At 34.9% G+C, this 18,657-nt stretch overlaps 1 protein-coding gene across 1 annotated transcript; it reads left to right on the plus strand.

Annotated features, from left to right (window-relative positions):
• Positions 1-13,668: 13,668 nt before the first annotated feature.
• LOC146541207 (uncharacterized) lies at positions 13,669-16,095 on the plus strand. Its single transcript, XM_085188949.1, has 2 exons — positions 13,669-14,017; positions 14,712-16,095. Exons 1-2 carry the CDS (start codon positions 14,011-14,013, stop codon positions 15,767-15,769), a joined length of 1,065 nt encoding a protein of 354 aa, XP_085045075.1. The 5' UTR covers positions 13,669-14,010; the 3' UTR covers positions 15,770-16,095.
• The last annotated feature ends 2,562 nt before the right edge of the window (positions 16,096-18,657 follow it).

An 18,657-nucleotide genomic window follows, 5' to 3' on the forward strand; every position in this document is an offset into this window, starting at 1 on the left:
CTGTATTGATGAAAATTCTACAGTAGTACCATATTCGCTGTCTTCATCATCTAAAATTTTAAGTTTATAAATGTCTAAACAATACAACATAAACGGATAGGCAATCAAAATATACAGACAAAAGATATAAAAATAAAGTTTTGAGAGCTCTCATTTTTAACCCTGTAAAATCTTCATATCCAAGTATGTTCAGTCCGGTGCAGCAAACTCCGGAACCTGTGAACAGAACAGTCAGAAGGCGTCCCCTCTGTCTGCCAGGACCAAATGTCCACATAGACGTCACATGGCCACAAGGACCAAACGTCAGCAAGGACCAAACGTCCACAAGGCCATAATGTCAGCAAGGACCAAATGTCCACCTTGACCACAAGGACCAAACATCCTTCAGAGCCACATGCTCTTCACAAAATCTTTCAGGGCCACACACCCGTCAAAATTTCTCAGGCCATATGCCTCATCAGACCAAACGTCTGATACAAGTCAAAGTCAAAAGTCAAAGTCAAAACACCCAACCCAACCCCATGTATGTGCCCAAAGGGACCACACATCCAATTGAACTCAATAAACAAACTGCCACATTACGCCAGTATTGTACACTAAGCCCCACCTTGGTTGTCAGACAAAAATTAAACATTTAGAAAAAGAATTAATGGAGGAAGAGAAAAATAAAATGTCAGTCTGTATGTATGTAAGCATGTAATGATTTAGAAAGAAATTGTGCTAGACAACAAAGCAAGAATTAGTGCAATACAGTTAAAATAACTTGACAACGAAAAAGGCAGTACAAATTTCCAGTTATTAATCCCCATGCCATTGTACCATGTTAGAGCTCCTCGAGTGGTTTAACTACCACCACTCAATTATTAATTACCTCAGTCTTATAGGAGCTCGGCCTAACCTGACCTCTATTTATAATTCAACCAACATGTTCAATTTCCGTTGAAGTAATAAACATATTCGAAATTTTTATGGGAAAATCGGTTTTTTTGTTTGAGTATTAATAGTAACTAAATCCCATCATAACGCATTATCAACACGTCATCAACATATTCTAAAACATGACCACATTCAATATGTGTTTACATAAAATATGACAACATTCAACACATGTTTACATAAAATATTCATAACCACCACCACCACCAAATTATCCGTGTGTGATCATCAATCAAAGGGAGAAGATAGCTTCCTCCGACATTCAACCCTTTCAGTGCCCCACAATCAACACATATCCAGTCATACACACTTTGGATTGCACCCGCCAACACACATACAACACTCCTCTCTTCAAGATAGCTGACAATTTTATGTACTTTAAGCTTTTCCCCACCCCATATAGAAGATAAGCATTTTCCCATATTTACCGTTGTTTGCACATTTAATGGCACTGGCGATCGAATAATGTGAAAATTTATTTATTATGTACATAAGAGAATCCAGCTAATAACTTAAGTGGTACATTAATGTGTTGCCAAACGCTGAATGTGCTGACAGACACTTCAATACAGACACACACTTCAGACACACTTCACACTTCAGACCAGGACAGACACTTCAATAGACATTCCTAGGCATTGTTTACTCCTCACTAATTAAGTTGTCTAAAATTGTCTCCTATATCATAAACGATAAATTATTATTTACTATAAACATTCTTCTGGTTTCAATTTCCCATTTTGATTTGTTTAAAATAATTCAAACTCCTTAACCTCATAATAGTAGTACACAGAAATCTTTTGCTACAATAATCCCTTCCGCTAATTATTTATATAGCTATTAATAGAGGTAAGTCTAACTATTGTATCCTCAGTTATATAAGTAATAGTTGTACACTTTGTCTTAGCAAAAATTATTTATGTAGTAATCTTAATGAACTTGATGTAATCGATAATCCTATTTGTGAAACTGAAATTATGTCTATGTACATTATGGCTTTTAATTCACTTCCTACTATTTGTAAAACAAATTTTATTTTAGGAAATTTACATTTTTGTCAATAACTAGGTAATAACTGATGGGTCTTTATTTATTCAAATCTACTAAATTGCATGTTAATTGTAATAACAATGATTTCAATGTAACTTTATTTGACACTGGAATTTTAACTTTGAAGCTGAATTTATTTACTCAGATGTTACCTACAACATATGTTACAGATGTAATTAATTAATTATTAATATTTAGTCTCCATATACATTCTACCAATAGGCATGAAAATATTACATTTGGTTTTATTAACATAAAATTTACAATTTTTATATTTACTTGTTATGTAAAATTTATTAGTTCAATTAATCCAACAATTAAATTAAATTCTACTCATTCTGATTTCAATCTTATAGCAGACAATTGTTGCAATTGCACATAAATTAAAAATATTAATAATCCTAATTTGTTTAATTTAATAAATCCTAAGTTATATACAAGGTTTGCACCCTTATCTGCAGCATTGCATCACTTCAATACTATGTATGCATTAATAAGTCATTAGTATAAAACATAGTTAGTCTACCTGAAACTCTCCTAACAGCCACACATTTTTCTATTTCCACTGTGACTCAATTCTATTCGTTTTATGATTGAGACTAATTAATATGTTTTAAATTATTACCAAATCTCTTTTTAATTGATTAATCTTTTTTTTTTTAAAACAACTTTAAGCCAAATGTACATAACAGCACACACATTCTACATACAATAACATCAGCATCTATAATAACTAGAACAGGCATGCAAGATCTCAGAACAACTATCAAGTCGGCTCCAAGCGAGAGCTCATCAATAGCCAAGGAAACAAAACCATTTCCTTCCAACAAAGTAACAGTATTACTCACCCTCTAAGGTACAGTTTATTGATTCTCCCTCACACAACTAACATTTCAAAACAAACAAAGGTTACAAGTCATACTGCTACCATTTTTAGGTTTCCTTATCCAATGTTACTCACACCCCCTTCACCAACCATAAAATTGTTCCAATCTAAAAGAATTGTGTAACGGACGCCCAATTATTAAGCTATGAATCTCTTGTCTTTCCTTTTTTTTTAGTCACTATGAATTATGCTCAACTGGCATGCTCAAAACGCCATATATCAAGAATCTAATTTAATTCACTAAGCCCTATATACACTGACAAGAATCATCTCAAGGCAAACTGGCACCCGTCTCTCCTCTAGCACACTAAGCACAACCGCAGGACTCTTCAGAATCAGCCTGCATAAAACATCAACCACCTATGATCACCAGTAATCACTCACTCACTCATTCAACCATGAACATCACCCTTAAGGCACCCAGAGTCATGTGATAAACATTCTGAATCATTCCAGTTATTAGTACTTCTAACCCTCTCCACCTCCTCACACTATAGCTCAATATTATTGATAACAGAGTCAGTTTGATATAAAATATTATAGTTTTGTATTATTCAACTATTTAAAGATTTTATTGCATCAGAAAGATTACGGGCTAACTTGGTAACCCCTGAAGTACATTGAGAAGGTGATGAGGTATCAGAGGCCATACTTTCAGATAATGCACCTTTGGGAAAAGTATCAAATCTAACTGTTAATCATTTAAATTTGTTTTTAACAAACTAGCATGACAGGTTGAATTATGAGAAGGAATATTATTTTGTATACCTTTTTCAAGTTTGTCTAATCTCCAAAGAAATGCATTGTAATGCTCACCAGTAGGCACTCAGATACCTGGAGACACACAGAGACGCGTCGCGCATTGCAAGCAGAAGCGCGCATACATGTGCGGGGACGCGTCGCTCATCAGTATCAGAGGCGCGCAGACACGCGCGGGAACCGCATCGAGAGCAGTGGCGCGCAGATATGCGCGGGGACCGCATCGAGAGCAGTGGCGCGCAGATATGCGCGGGGACCGCATCACAAGCAGTCTCGCAGACGCATCGCACATTGCGAGCAGAGGGTGTGCAGACGCACACCAAGATGCGCAGGAATGCGTCGCACATCGTGAGCTGAGGGCGTGCAGAGGCACACCAAGACGCCCAGGTAAGCGTCGCGCATCGCGAGCTGAGCGCGTGCAGAGGCACACCATGACGCGCAGGAAAGCGTCGCGCATCGCGAGCTGAGATCGTGCAGAGGCACACCAAGACGCGAAGGAAAGCGTCGCGCATCGCGAGCTGAGCGCGTACAGAGGCACACCAAGACGCGCAGGAAAGCGTCGCGCATCGCGAGCTGAGCGCGTGCAGAGGCACACCATGACGCGCAGGAAAGCGTCGCGCATCGCGAGCTGAGATCGTGCAGAGGCACACCAAGACGCGAAGGAAAGCGTCGCGCATCGCGAGCTGAGCGCGTGCAGAGGCACACCAAGACGCGCAGGAAAGCGTCGCGCATCGCGAGCTGAGGGCGTGCAGAGGCACACCAAGACGCTCAGGTAAGCGTCGCGCATCGCGAGCTGAGGGCGTGCAGAGGCACACCAAGACGCGCAGAAAAGCGTCGCACGTCGCCAGCAGAGGTACACAGAGACGCGCGGGGACGCGTCACTTGTCATGGGAGCAGAAGCACCTCATAGCGGCACGGCGGCGGCATGAATGTCCTGCAACAGCACCATGAAAGCACCAGCGCGAGCGCTCGAGACACCCTTAGCGCTCGAGTCTCATAACATGGCTTTCAAATAACTTAACCTATCTCGCTAACCGCGACCACGTGTCGTGTCCGGTCGACGTGATTTGTTTTGTGATTTACTTCCAGCATCACCCATATTTAGCACTGTATTTCTATATAGGCAATAAATAATTCAAGAAAAGAGAAATGATGAAACTGGTGTTTTATTTGCTTTCACAAAAATAACAAAATTATAAAGTACAAGGATCTGGCCTGATGGGCTTAGATAGGTATCCCACTTCTGAAATTAGGTTTCAGAAGTGAAATATCAAAAGAAAACTACACAACACTAATGTTACAAATACAATCTTATTTAATTAAAATCAAAATAACTATAAACTGAAGTTTATATAACTAGAAACTTATATAAAACACCAATAACATTCGAAAACACATATAGGTATTTACTCAGTGTTAATTATAGCAGCTCTTTTATCCAATTCACAATATTTATTAATTAAAACATTTAAATTACTTTATAATTTGCTAATAATTATCTATTAACAACCTAGTAACAAATCACATCGACTACAACACGTGTAACCTCAAGTATATGAGGGCCAAATATGTCTTCCCGCTTAAATTAGTAACTTAATAACAAAATGAAAAGAGCGGGATGTCAAAATGACATTGACAGCGACATTGACACATTGCAGTACTATATTTGACAGTTGACATTTGTAGCACAGAAGTCTCCTAAGTATATAATAACGTCATTATGGTGCTAAATTAGCACCATAACCCTCATAACGAATAGAATTTTTTTTGAAAAAGATTAAAATAAATTACTAAGAAATATTAGTTACTTTTGTTGAATCTACATACAAAATATATTTTATTAAATTGAATCAATGTACGTCAGACGCATGATAACGGTTAAATGGTGTGAAATTAGAACTACCGGGGTGAATAGATACAAAAGTAGGATTTTTTTTTATATCACAACATTTAATTATTTTTGTTAGTAAATCTACTATTTACTTCCCGCACACAACAGGGTACGCAAAAGAAAACTTGTGTTAAGACACTCCGTTCTCCACTTTCTGCCGAATTCTGGAGGCATTGCGTGTTGATGGGCAGAAATCAACGCCGCGCTTTGCCAGACACCAGAGCGAGGAAATGAAAATATAAACGTAAATATTTCACTTTCTCGATTGAACCCACGACCGTCGCGTTACAGTGACACCCTTGTGCCGCTGCGCCACGACGGCCTCAATAGGTTATTTTGTTTAATACTTATAACATTAAGTTTCCAAGGGAAACGGGAAGCGTGGCGTTGAATTCCGCCAGTCAACACACAATGTTTCGAAAATTCGGCGGAAATTATATGCAGGATACAGAGTAAAGCTGAAAAAATAAAATTATGTTTCTAATATTTACTTTCCGTCAGTTTGAATTTTTGCATTATTCGTACCTAATATAAAAAATGTCTCTCGGCTAACCGAGGTCGCATGTAAAAAAATATCACGTATGCAAATTCTTGGAAAAGGTCGAAAACACTGAGGTCAAACCAGAATGCCAAATGCTCGACAACTGTTTTGTTTCTTACTTGTAGATGACTTTTATTATTGTTATAAAAAAAATTGCAACATATATTGAATTCAAACGCTTCTTATGGTTTAGTCACATTACAGTAATGACTAACCTTCATATTTATTTGAAATGGGTTCCAAACATTATATATAACTAATGCATATTTCAGTTGTATTTATTTTACTTCACGTTGTATCCCGCACTTAGCAGGGTAGGCAGAGGAACCTGGGAACCTAGTTTTAAGATACTCCGTTTCCGCTTCCCACTTTCCACCGAATTCTGGAGACATTGTGGGTCGAGTGGTGCAACTCAACGCCGCACTTTACTTCGTTACCAGAGTGAGAAAAATTAAAATATTAAATATTTCATTTTCTCGAGAAGGAGTTGAAGCTACAACCTGTCACGTTTACACTGGACGTTTGCGCCCCTCCACCACGAAGGGCGTCAAAATATATCTTAAGTCTAGTATTTTATTTTACAAATATCATTACGATTAAAATTTAATAAAAAAAGAACTAAATAATTTGTCATTAAATACATCCATTTTTTAATATTTATTATACTAAGTTTATAACAAAATTGTTGTGGTTTAAAAAAAATGTTATAAAAAAATCTTGGTAACTCGATGATTTTTTACATTAAATGTATTCGAAGTTCAAAGCATGTTTCAAAGTCACCTCTAAACCACGGATAACACATGAACACATCAACATATAAATGCTTGAGCGTCAAAAATTATTGTACCTTTTGGTATTCAATATAAAAGGTATAAAAGCTTTATTATTTAGCACAGCATTTACTCATTAAATAAATATTTATTTAAAACATGATTTTATACTTTGTTTTTTAATCGCTGGCATTTTATTGAATAAGTAAAAACCAACTATTTTTATTAGTGCTACTTTTTAAAGTGTTCATCAATAAAAAGAAAAATACTTTTTTAGAAAACATATAAAAATTAAAACCCGCTACGTTGAAATTTTTAAGAATATATTTTCTAAAAAAAATAAAAACTAGGAAGTCGTGTTTTTATATTCTGTTTTCCATTTTAGAGGCTTTGCCGATGGTATAATAAAAGGTAATTTACTGTCCAAGAGAGCCGAAGAAATACATTCTAAACATGCATCGTCGAGTGCAATCAAGAAGCCGTATGTTCCAAATGCGCAACGGCGGCAATCAACTCTTAATTTAGGTACCATTTTTAAAAATAAGCATTTCTTAATATGCAATGATGGCTGGCAGTACGCGTTGGACAATGTGCATCGTGTAAAAACTAAATGTTTTATATTGTATTTTTAGTACAACATGAAAAACCTGTATAAAAAATCGTAATTTTAAACAAAACCCTTGTTCAATACATAATAGAGCCGTTTCAATTATATATATACGTGTATGTATTCTTTTGTTTTTGCATTATTTCATTTCATTGCAACCAAAAAATATTATAAACAAATAACACCCACGAAAACTCACATCCGTTGTGATTACCCACTCTTATTATCTTTGAACGCACTCTACATATGTTTTATCAAAATATTATATTAAAGAGGAACATGACGAAGTTATCTTCCTAATAAAATGGCTATTTGGTTAGAAACCCTTGGATGCACGTGTATCAATTATTACCTTGCACCGCGATCACGAGGTCGGTCGTTCACCGCTTGGCGCGATAGTCTTCAAAGCATGGCAAACCGAACATGTGTCGGCAACGGGTCGATGACTCCCCCTTACTTATATAATTTTCCTACTTTGTATTATATTGTCTATAAATAAATAATTAAAATGCGCATGCGCTCGTCTATAGTATAACGATTATAGCGTTTACCCAAACAAACTTGCCTCATATAATCATAATTTTAGATTATCGTTATTAAGTTGGTTCTTTACAAAATGTAAGTTGGAACAATGTAAACAAATTGTAGATTTAAAAAAAATTAAAAGAGATTACATCTTTCTGTAAGCCTTTTAATGCATTATTCCAAAAAAATAAATGTTGTTTAGGAGCTTAGGGCTGAGCTTTAGCAGTACCTACCCACTGACAAAGGCAAACATTGACCTTTTCTGGATGCTCTTCAAACCAACTTACTATTGGAATAACTTACATACCAGTATAATTAATTTCGTTGGTACTTTTGTGCTAGTTCTGATTTACGATTGCCATCGTTTTTTATTCTATAGACATAATTACTTCAGTCGTATATTATGTCTATAGAAGTAAAAAATAAAATAACAATTTAGAAAAGAAAAAAATACTATATAATATTACGGCTACATACAACGATTTAAGGATAATTTGGCAGATCAAGGCAGACTTCTTTTGTATGGCAAACACTTGTTCAGTCCAAAAACCGTTTTATTGGTAAAATCTATCAGTGTGAAGAATAAATAAAAAAAGAATTAATTCTTACATAATACAAAACGAAAAAACAATTATTACTTCTATATGTATAGATATATGTATAGATATAGATTGCGTTAGCTCTACAAAACATAGTGATGTGATGATAAGGGTTCCTTTAAAAAGTACGGAACCCTAAAAACAGCGTAATTTAAAACAATATTATCTACGTTATAATATTAAATGCAGTGATATAGAAAAGGATAGTTAAGTTATTCTTCAATTTTTATTTAAAAAATCATAGTCGCACCGCTCTACTCGCCGCGGTCGCAGTTTGTTTGAAGGACTTTCTTTATAATATTTAGTTTGTAAGATAATACTTAAAATTCATTCATGAGATTAAAGTATATTCTAGATTTTTTTCACTAACTTGTCTTATTATATCATAAAATGAAATATTTTATTATTATGAACCGAACCAAATGAACCCGTACCGTTTGTTTTAATATGATTAAGAGAAGGATTCATGAATATTTTATTAAATATTATTTATGTATGTTATTTATATACTTCTAATATGAAAAAAAATAAATCAGCCCGCACACAGCAGGGTAGGCAGAGGGAACGTATTGTATAGACACTCCGTTAGACCACTCTAGAGCTACTCTTTGCCTCGACACCAAAGTTGAGGCAAAGCACGGCGCTGAGTTCCACGACTCAACACACAATGGCTCCAGTACACTTCACACTGCACTGTGTGCAGGATACAGCGTGAAGCTGGTTTATTTATTTTGTTTATTTATAATAGACCATTTCCTATGACAAATTTCAAATTCATAACATTGAATGTTCTTAAAACGCAATTAGTAATAAATTTAATAAAATAAATTAATATATATATATGAATATATTATTTGATAAATGACATTCAATCTGCACGAATTCGTATCTAAATGCTGCATGACGACACTGAAGCCTGAAGGTCGTCGCCAAAATACAATGAAAATATGTATAATATTTAAATCAGTAAACGTCAAAAATGCAAAACATTGAAGTAGGTTAAACGTAGATATACGTATCTATATAACATGTGTTACTAATATTGAAATATTAACTAAACCATTGTAACTAAAATGAGTTTTGTTTATTATTTTATACTTACACCAATTGTTAAGAATATTTCGAAGGTAACTAGGTAAATTTGTAAAAAAATCTTTTTTTGAATTACATATATAATATACTAGTAAGGGTAATTTTCGATTACATACGCGTTTAAAAATATATATTTTCCTTCCTTCCTTGAAATTACCCTTCTTACTAGTTCAAAAAAAACAGTAAAACATTTGTGATTTTTCACTTTCGATACTTTTCCTAGGCACCATCTATTTTTATTAAAAAAGAATGGAATAATACAATGCAGTCAGAGTCATTCATGCACATAGTAGATTATAAGCGAACATTACAAGCGGATCCCAATACGTTGTTAGCATGCATCATTAAAATAAAAGCGTTGCGTAATTTATTTATCTGGCATTGTATGTAATCTATCATATTTCTTATACGCAGTATTTTTTATTATTAGTCCAATGGAAACGACTAGATTAATCTTACGTGCTTTTTTTTATTTTTACATAGATATTTAAACAATATCTGGCACTTTTTCACGTTTATAATGTTTCATTTCAAATTATATATGTGTTTTATAACTCGATATATTGTGTAAATATTAATAATCTCCAATTTTACGCTAATGAAACCAAAGCAGATTAATCCGACAATATACTCTACATTCTTATATAGAAAAATAAATTACATTTCATTTTTTTAAAAATATCCATAACGGTGTTTATGAATATATTAAAAAATAATTAATTTGACGTCCTCGTTACGACGATTTTTTTACAAATAAAACAACCAAGAATTCATCGTTAATATATTATATACTCTACCTATGTCGAGTAACCTCTCTACAAAACAGTATCGATATTTTATTGTTTTTTTTTATTTTATTTAAGACTTATTTCCAGCTGTATTATTCAATGGAACCTTCATGATGTTTTATATAAGTAGTTGAAATTATACCTACACTTTTATTGTTAAAAGCCTACTTGTTTTCTTATTACAAATGAAAAATGAATTTCCAGTATATAAATAGTGTCTTAGAACAGCCAGCATTTAGAACGAGGAACCCTCAGTCGGCAAGGTCTTGCTTGAGCCGAGGCGGCCGGTGCGCGGTAGTGGAGCGGAGTGCGCGGCGTGGCGCGGGTCAGTTGCGGTCGCGTTGAGGAAGGTTGAATCGGGCGCGAGCCGCACGCGCCGGTGGCCTCAGCACCGCGGTTTCGAACGTTCGCTGACCGCGTGCAGCTCGTGTCGCCGCCTCGCCCCCCTCGCGCACCCCCGCACCCGCGCCCGCCCGCATGCACCCTCCCGCGCCCGTGCACCCTATATTCTTTCTCCACGAACGACGAACCAGTCGATTTGGTTTTAACATGACGCTCACACCCTTAAAAGGGGAAGCGTATTCAATAGATGTTTTAATAGGTTAGAATGCATGTACTAACCTGCCTCAATTACAAAATCTTACCGAAATCAATGTATTGCGTCATCGCGTTATTTTATAATTGGTTTTATCTAGTTTGTGTGTTTGGATCTACCTTTGATTTTATGTCGAATTGTTGTTAATATCTGTTTCATACCAGAAATATATTTTATATATATGTTTTATCTATTAATAACTATACGTGTATTTAGTTTGTTCTATCCTACTTGAATCGCACAATGCTGAAACAATAAGATTTTTTAGCTAAATATTGCATTTTGTATTTTAAATGATCTATTGTTTGTTTTATACATAGATACCTATAGGTATTATACTGATTCGTATAATTGTAAGCGAATAAAGAATTATGGAATAATGTAGCTTAAAAATAAGAAGTTAGAATATAATTTTCTATCTGCACAAGATGACATGAGGAAAATGTCAATTTTTATTTTGCATAAATTAATGCGATCTTTTTATATCATCATTTGGAAGCTCATCTTTAGTTTTATATTAGTGTTTGTAAAAATAAATCTGTACTTCTTAAATTTTAAAATAAAAAAAATAAAAAGACGCATTATCCATTGTTTTAAGGAAGTCCGAAGTTGAGATAATTTTGCTTTAACTATAATATTAAATACAAAGTATTTGTTAAGTTTGTTATATTGTCATAATACTAAAGGATAGTGGTTAATATAAAATGTAACATTTTATTCAATAACAGATAATTTGATATACTTGATACATTTGCAGTAGGTACTTTTTTATACATTATTTAAATATTATTTGTCATAACTCAGTAACTTATTTAATTTTATTAAAGAAAGCATAATAAAGAAATCTGTGTATCACTCTACATCAAACATGATTGGCGAAAAAACAACTCTTTTAAACAAATAATATGTATTCGAAAATACAAGAAAATGTATAATACAATTAATATATTTTACATTTTATTATTTTAGATTAAATTCAAAGTACGAGTACTAGTCGAACGTCAAATAACAGCTAACGAATTGTAAATATCTGTAGAGTAGGTCACAACGCTCAACACAATCCAGCTTTGGTGAGCCACTGACAATAGTATAACATTGTGGTAGAACACAGACCATTCATTTGTCATCTTCTAAATACGTCAATTAAATTTGAAATATTGTATAAAATTATTTTAATACTATTTAGTATTATAAAAATGCTCTATTTTAGATTTTAAAGTAATATTTATTACTTTAAGATCTAAAATAGAGCATTTTTCGACGCAAATTTATTCGTTCTAATTATTTTCATAGATATAAAATGATTTTGGTAACTTGTAATTGTTTATTATGTCCGTTTTAACAACCTATTTTTATGTAAGTTAATTATTTTATTGCTAAAAACAATAATGTCAAATTTTGTTTTATTTTATTATAAGATGTGTTAAATTATTTCCATCATATTATTACTGTGATATAATTACGAGAAATGTAATTCCTTTGTAAGTGTGAAAAGTGAAAATCTCGGACTCACTTTCCTTGTTATCGATCGGAAAAGTTGAAGCACAGCGCATGAAGCCTTTGTATCTGCTTCTGGTATCTTCATATTATATAGACTTATAAGAGATATTTACTAATGGTATATCGTGAGATAAGCATATAGGATTTTAAAAGGTGTTTGGTCAATAAAAAACACTGCAATAACTATATAGACGGTTGTCACTTATATTATCGTAGTAATTTATTTCCTTAAGATTATGTAATTGTATAGTAGAGTTCAATGTAAACGTAGAAAACAATGTAGAGTCATAAAAAGTAAGTTTGACAATATAAAATTAAAGTTTGTAACATATTGTCCTAGACAGACAAAATAGAAGAGCGCGGGAGGAGGCGAGGTGGCCGACAACGGCGAGCCACGCACGCGCACTCGAGCCGAGAGTTCACACGCGTTTCGAAACCGCGGTGGGCCTCCACGTGTTTCCCCTTCCGCGCCGCGCCCGCGCTCCGCTGCCCTCCAACCTTCAACAAAGCCGCGGTCGCGTATCGTATAGAGTTATAGACGTATACTAATACATACATACAACACGCGTTATACAACGTACGTGTATTAATACTTGTTCAGTATATATGCAGTTATGCACAACTTGCTATTTACCTGAATCTTTAATATTTTTCACAATATCACAAAATATATAAATTATAGAGTACGATCTAACGGCTCTATGAATTTGATAGTTTCCTATAATGATTATTTTAAATTAGCTAAGTTGTTTATTAAAGTATTGTAACAAGTACAAGTAACGCATTGTACATAATTAATTGTTTCTTTCCGTAATATATTATTTAATATTATACATACATTATGGTTCTGTTTTGTGACAGTCAGTAATGTCATTACACAGTCACACATGCATATTTCTTGTATCGCCATGCAGCGGACAGTAGTGTGCGTATCGTGTAAAGTTAGGACGTCCATGTTTTTATGTTTGTGTGGCTTAGTTTTATACTCTGTTTATAGAAACAGAATAATTACACTAAATAATAAATGCCATTAGGGTGTTTTTTTAAAAAAAAACAGTAATTAAATATTATTTGAGTATATTGAAAATTTATTTGCGTAAAGTTGTATAATCATTTATAAATTAAATCTACATTTTAATTGTTTTTTAAAATATTATATACGATTATTATAAGTAGAGCTCATGTCTAATAACATTTTTTATATTAAAAAAATAACCGCTTACAGCATACACACAATATAATTATGTAGAGTAAGCTCTATTATCGTAACAATCAAAACGAGTGGTCGCCCTACGCAGAGGAGAGCGGAGGACAAACACTGGCTGTAGAGCTCGAGCTCGAGTCGCGGATTCCGCATTCAACCGCGGACCGTCAGCGAGGCGCCCGTGTCCACGCCAGTGAGCGCCACACTCACAACCTACACCAACACTGACGCCATTGAACCGCTTGTTACAAATCATCGACCATCATTATGATAGGTGAGACAAATATCCTTATATCATTGCTTCTTACAACTATATTTTTGAATTGTATTTTTAATTATTAAACATTGAGCCCTTTCTTAATATGAAATATGTTATGCAGTAAATTGTATTTTAAATGCAGTGATGTAGAGTTAAAGTAACTTTTCATTCTTAAATATTTTGTGTTAAAATGTTAAAACAGATTATTATTATCTTATTGTTTTATAATATTTTATTTTCTTACTATATTACATTTATTTTTTACTTCAATTTTAATAAATTGCTTCTTGAAAGTGAAATATAAAATATTTTTATACGAGTGTTGAGGATATAACGAAAGTGGGGACGGGCGGCGCGGGTGAGTGCGGGGCGCGGTACAGTGCGGATACGGGGTCGCTGGCCCAAACACGTGGAGGCCCACCGCGGCACGAACTGTTCGAAACCGCGGTGTGGGCCTCCACGTGCTGTCAGAGGACATTCACTTCGCCTCGTTCCGCGCTCCCTCCTCGCCAACCGCACCCCTACTTGGCCGTAGTGTGTGCATCCTGATATTCCTGATCGCGCATACCATCCACAACAGACATTGTACTGTGGACGGGCGACGGAGTAATACGTCAACAGCCAAGGCCTTAGCTTAGCTTAATGTAAAGCGGTTATTTAACGATGCACAATACGTCTATGATCGAACTCGTCTCGTGTTGTCCGGCAGGTGAGGAGGAACGCGAGCACCAGTGCAAGGAATGCGGACTGCGGCTGTCCACCCGCAGCGCGCTGACCGCCCACACGCGCTCGCATAGGGCCGCGGCCGACGCGCACCGCTGCGACGTGTGCCACAAGACGTTCGCGGTGCCGGCGCGCCTGGTGCGCCACTACCGCACGCACACCGGCGAGCGCCCCTTCGAGTGTGAGTACTGCCACAAGATGTTCAGTGTTAAAGAAAATCTCCAAGTTCACCGAAGAATACACACAAAGGAGCGGCCCTATCGGTGCGGAGTGTGCGGCGCGGCCTTCGAGCACTCTGGCAAACTACACCGTCACGCTAGAATACATACGGGCGAGAGGCCGCACGCCTGCCCGCACTGCCACAAGACGTTCATCCAGTCGGGACAACTAGTGATTCACCTTCGCACGCACACCGGCGAAAAGCCTTACCGCTGCCCGGCCCCAGGCTGCGGTAAGGGCTTCACCTGCTCGAAGCAATTGAAGGTGCACTCGCGCACCCACACTGGGGAGAGGCCCTACACTTGCGAGATATGTCTCCGCGATTTTGGCTATAATCACGTACTGAAGCTGCACCGCTTTCAACACTTCGGCGAGCGATGTTACCGTTGCACGGTATGTGATGGAACCTTTAACACCAAGAAGCAAATGGAGGCTCATATATATAAGGAGCACGGGTCAGAGGCGCCGCGAGCGCCGGCGCCGGCACAGTATACGGTTCCGTTGGTGGTGAATGGTAACGTTATGTGTGATATTGTTGAAGCCGCCCTGCAGCAGCTACCCCCTACGCCCCCCAGCTCCCCGCCGTCGCCGCCCTGCCCGGTGCCGGCCGTGCAGGCAGTGCCGCTGCCTACGCCGCCCTCGCCGACGCCGTCTCCTTCGCCACCTGTGATGAGCCCGATGATGGCCGTTATGACGCTCGCTCCCTCATCCTTGCCTCCCCGGAAACGTAAATTAATCCCCCAAGTGGAACCTGTGCCCGTCGAGCCTATAGTTCGACACACGTCGGTCATACAGTTCGCTCCGGCGGCCGCTGATTCTTCGTAGCATTTGCTTAATGACTGTTCATAATATTAGTTGCATAATTAATCGATGTTCATATTAGATGTACCTTGTAAGGCTTTATTCTAATTGAAGGCTGTAAGACGACTGTACGAGTCCGTAATGTAGTTTCATTATTAGTAGGTAGACATGTAGATGTGAGCTAGGTTTGAAGTTGCTGTGCTGCTGCAATCACGTATTGTTTTAAGTTTAATCTTGAAAAAAGACTAATTAGATGTTTAAACGTATTTGTGCTGTCAATATTAATAGAATAAGTTTTGTATTTATCTACTATGTGTTACTATTCTTAAGTAAAATAATTAAATTAGTAATGTTTATTTTATTCACCTGCTTATGAACTTTCCAAACAATAAACACCCAGAAGTACGATAATTTAGCAATGTTTATAATTAAAAATATATATGACTAGCGACTCTATCGCGGCTTCGTCCGCTTGAAATACACAATCATATATTTAATAATCTGAATTGTTTCGTTGCCTAATAACACTATAAAGTTAAAGACAATATCCTCAATCAATTTAATTAAACAGTAATTTTGTATGAATTGTGTCATAAAATATATTTTATTTATATTGATATAACTTTTATTTATAATAAAAAAATAAACCACTAAAGGTTAAAGGGAAGTTTACTAAATTACAATAGTGAAAATTCTATTTACATCGGTTAAGCTTTTTAGAAGATTCGCCTGCACAAACACAAACAAACAATATTTTTAAATACATTGTTTTGGGTTCTATTGATACATTGTTAAATGTGCCCAATAATAGATTTTCTCATATGTCTTCCATTTAAAAAAAGTGATCTGTTTCAATTTTATAATAAAAAAATATAAATAAATAACATATTATTTTATTTATTTACTACTTTGTTACACCATCTTAATAATTTAAAAAAAACAGACGAAAATGTGGTGTAAAGGCGGCATATTATATAATTACATGAACATGCCAATAGTAAATATAATAAAATTATATTCGTTTAAAATTAATTCGTTAAAATTAATCTTGTCATCGGAATAGACTTGGTAGAGTCATATAAATTGTAGATTTAAAAATAAGTCAACATTTATTTTGTTATAATTATTTTAACTTAAACTTTATTCCATTGTTAATTAATTATCTTATTAGCTTATAGTAGCTACTAGCTACTTTACAATACAAGTTAGTTATTTCAACTTAGTGATACAAAATAGAACGTAGAATAGTACAATATTAAAATTCAATTGTAAAAGGAACGAAAAGAAGGAAACATCAATGTCAATTTTTTACTCTATATAAACTTGAAAACATCAAATTTCATATTTACAAAATAAACCTTGTAAAATGTCATTGTTTGATCATAGACTAGCTTCGACTGATTATTTTTTTGCGTTCTGTGACCTCACAACAGTCACAAAACATAACCCTCCTCTCATAATAATATAAGAAAGCTTTGAATGGGTACGCTCGTAAGTTTAAGGTGTACCTACATACATACGAGTATGTGTGCTCGAGCAACGAACTATTCCGAACAATTTTTAAGTATACTTTTATAACGATAAATTAGATTAACAATAAATTAAAAAACGCGCTTTTAAAATATATCTAAACAATTTATTTAAAGTAATTTATTCAAAACAAATATAGTACATTATCTACTAATCGTCTGTGTGGACTTTATGACCTTTGCCATGCTACTTCTATTTACCACCTATCGTGATGAAAACTTGCAGATAGTAGGAAAAATAAAACGTAGTGTCAACACACTTCACTTTCTACATAAATTTGAGTCGCAGAATGTTGAGTTGCACTCGCACTTGCAACTCAACAAATTGCAACGTTTTTTCACATTTTTAACCGGGAGCAGAAAAATAAAAACAATTTAAATATTATTGTTTTCCTGGGTGGGGATCGAATTCACACCAACGCAATTATAGTCAAACATGGTCCCGCTGTGCCACGACGACCTAAATGATAATATATAGATTACCGAAATGACATAAATTATCGGTAGCATATTTACATGTACACATACCTAGATCATATTTTTCTTTATTCAGTGTGAGTAAGTAAGGATGCTTTATACTTTATATGCATACCTACAACGTTTTAAGCAGTTACAGTATAAGATTGTAAGTATTTCCACTTAAACGGTATCAATAATTTAATTATTTGTTTTTCAATTACTTTGAAGTATCATTAAAATAATATTTTTTATTTTTTCTTTCAAAACTATTTTTTTTTTCATTTAGATTGACTCCAACAGCGCAAAAAAACGGCAATATAACAATGTGATAGACTTGTCACATATTTATTTTGCTTTATAGATTAAATGCCATAATTAAAGAATTGAACTGAACTAGCCTTATATACTTAAAATAATATATTAATACACTTATAAGGTGTAACGAATATAATATAAAGAAATATTTCATCTCCTCGAGTGGGATCGAACCCACAACCAGTCAGTTTTACAGTCACACTTTGTGCGCCAAGACTGGCCTCTAAATTATGAGAGATATGTTAAAAATATAAAGTGTTTCAGTTCCGGTCAACTTATTTACACTTTCTTGTCGTTTACTTTGGCGTCCTAAGATGCCTTGACTTAAAAATTTAATAGGAATAGGATAGTAACTCATGCGTATAAGTGGTTGATATGAAGTTCATGTAATCATTTTCGTTTTTAACTAAAAATAAGTGTATTTTGCCTAGTTTCATATAAGGAATATATTTTATATTACTCATTAAAATTATAAAAGTAATAATTTTTAATTGTCAATATTAAGATTTTACAGTGCCTTTTTTTGTTATTCATATACGGTACAATATTTCTTTTTATACCGTCTTATTTTGTTAACTTATATTATAGTCTATGGTTCAAATTGGTGTT

This window comes from Heliconius melpomene, chromosome 1, assembly GCF_056956725.1.
Source record: "Heliconius melpomene rosina isolate 202511_hmr_F chromosome 1, ASM5695672v1, whole genome shotgun sequence".
NCBI classification, from domain to species: Eukaryota; Metazoa; Arthropoda; class Insecta; order Lepidoptera; family Nymphalidae; genus Heliconius; species Heliconius melpomene.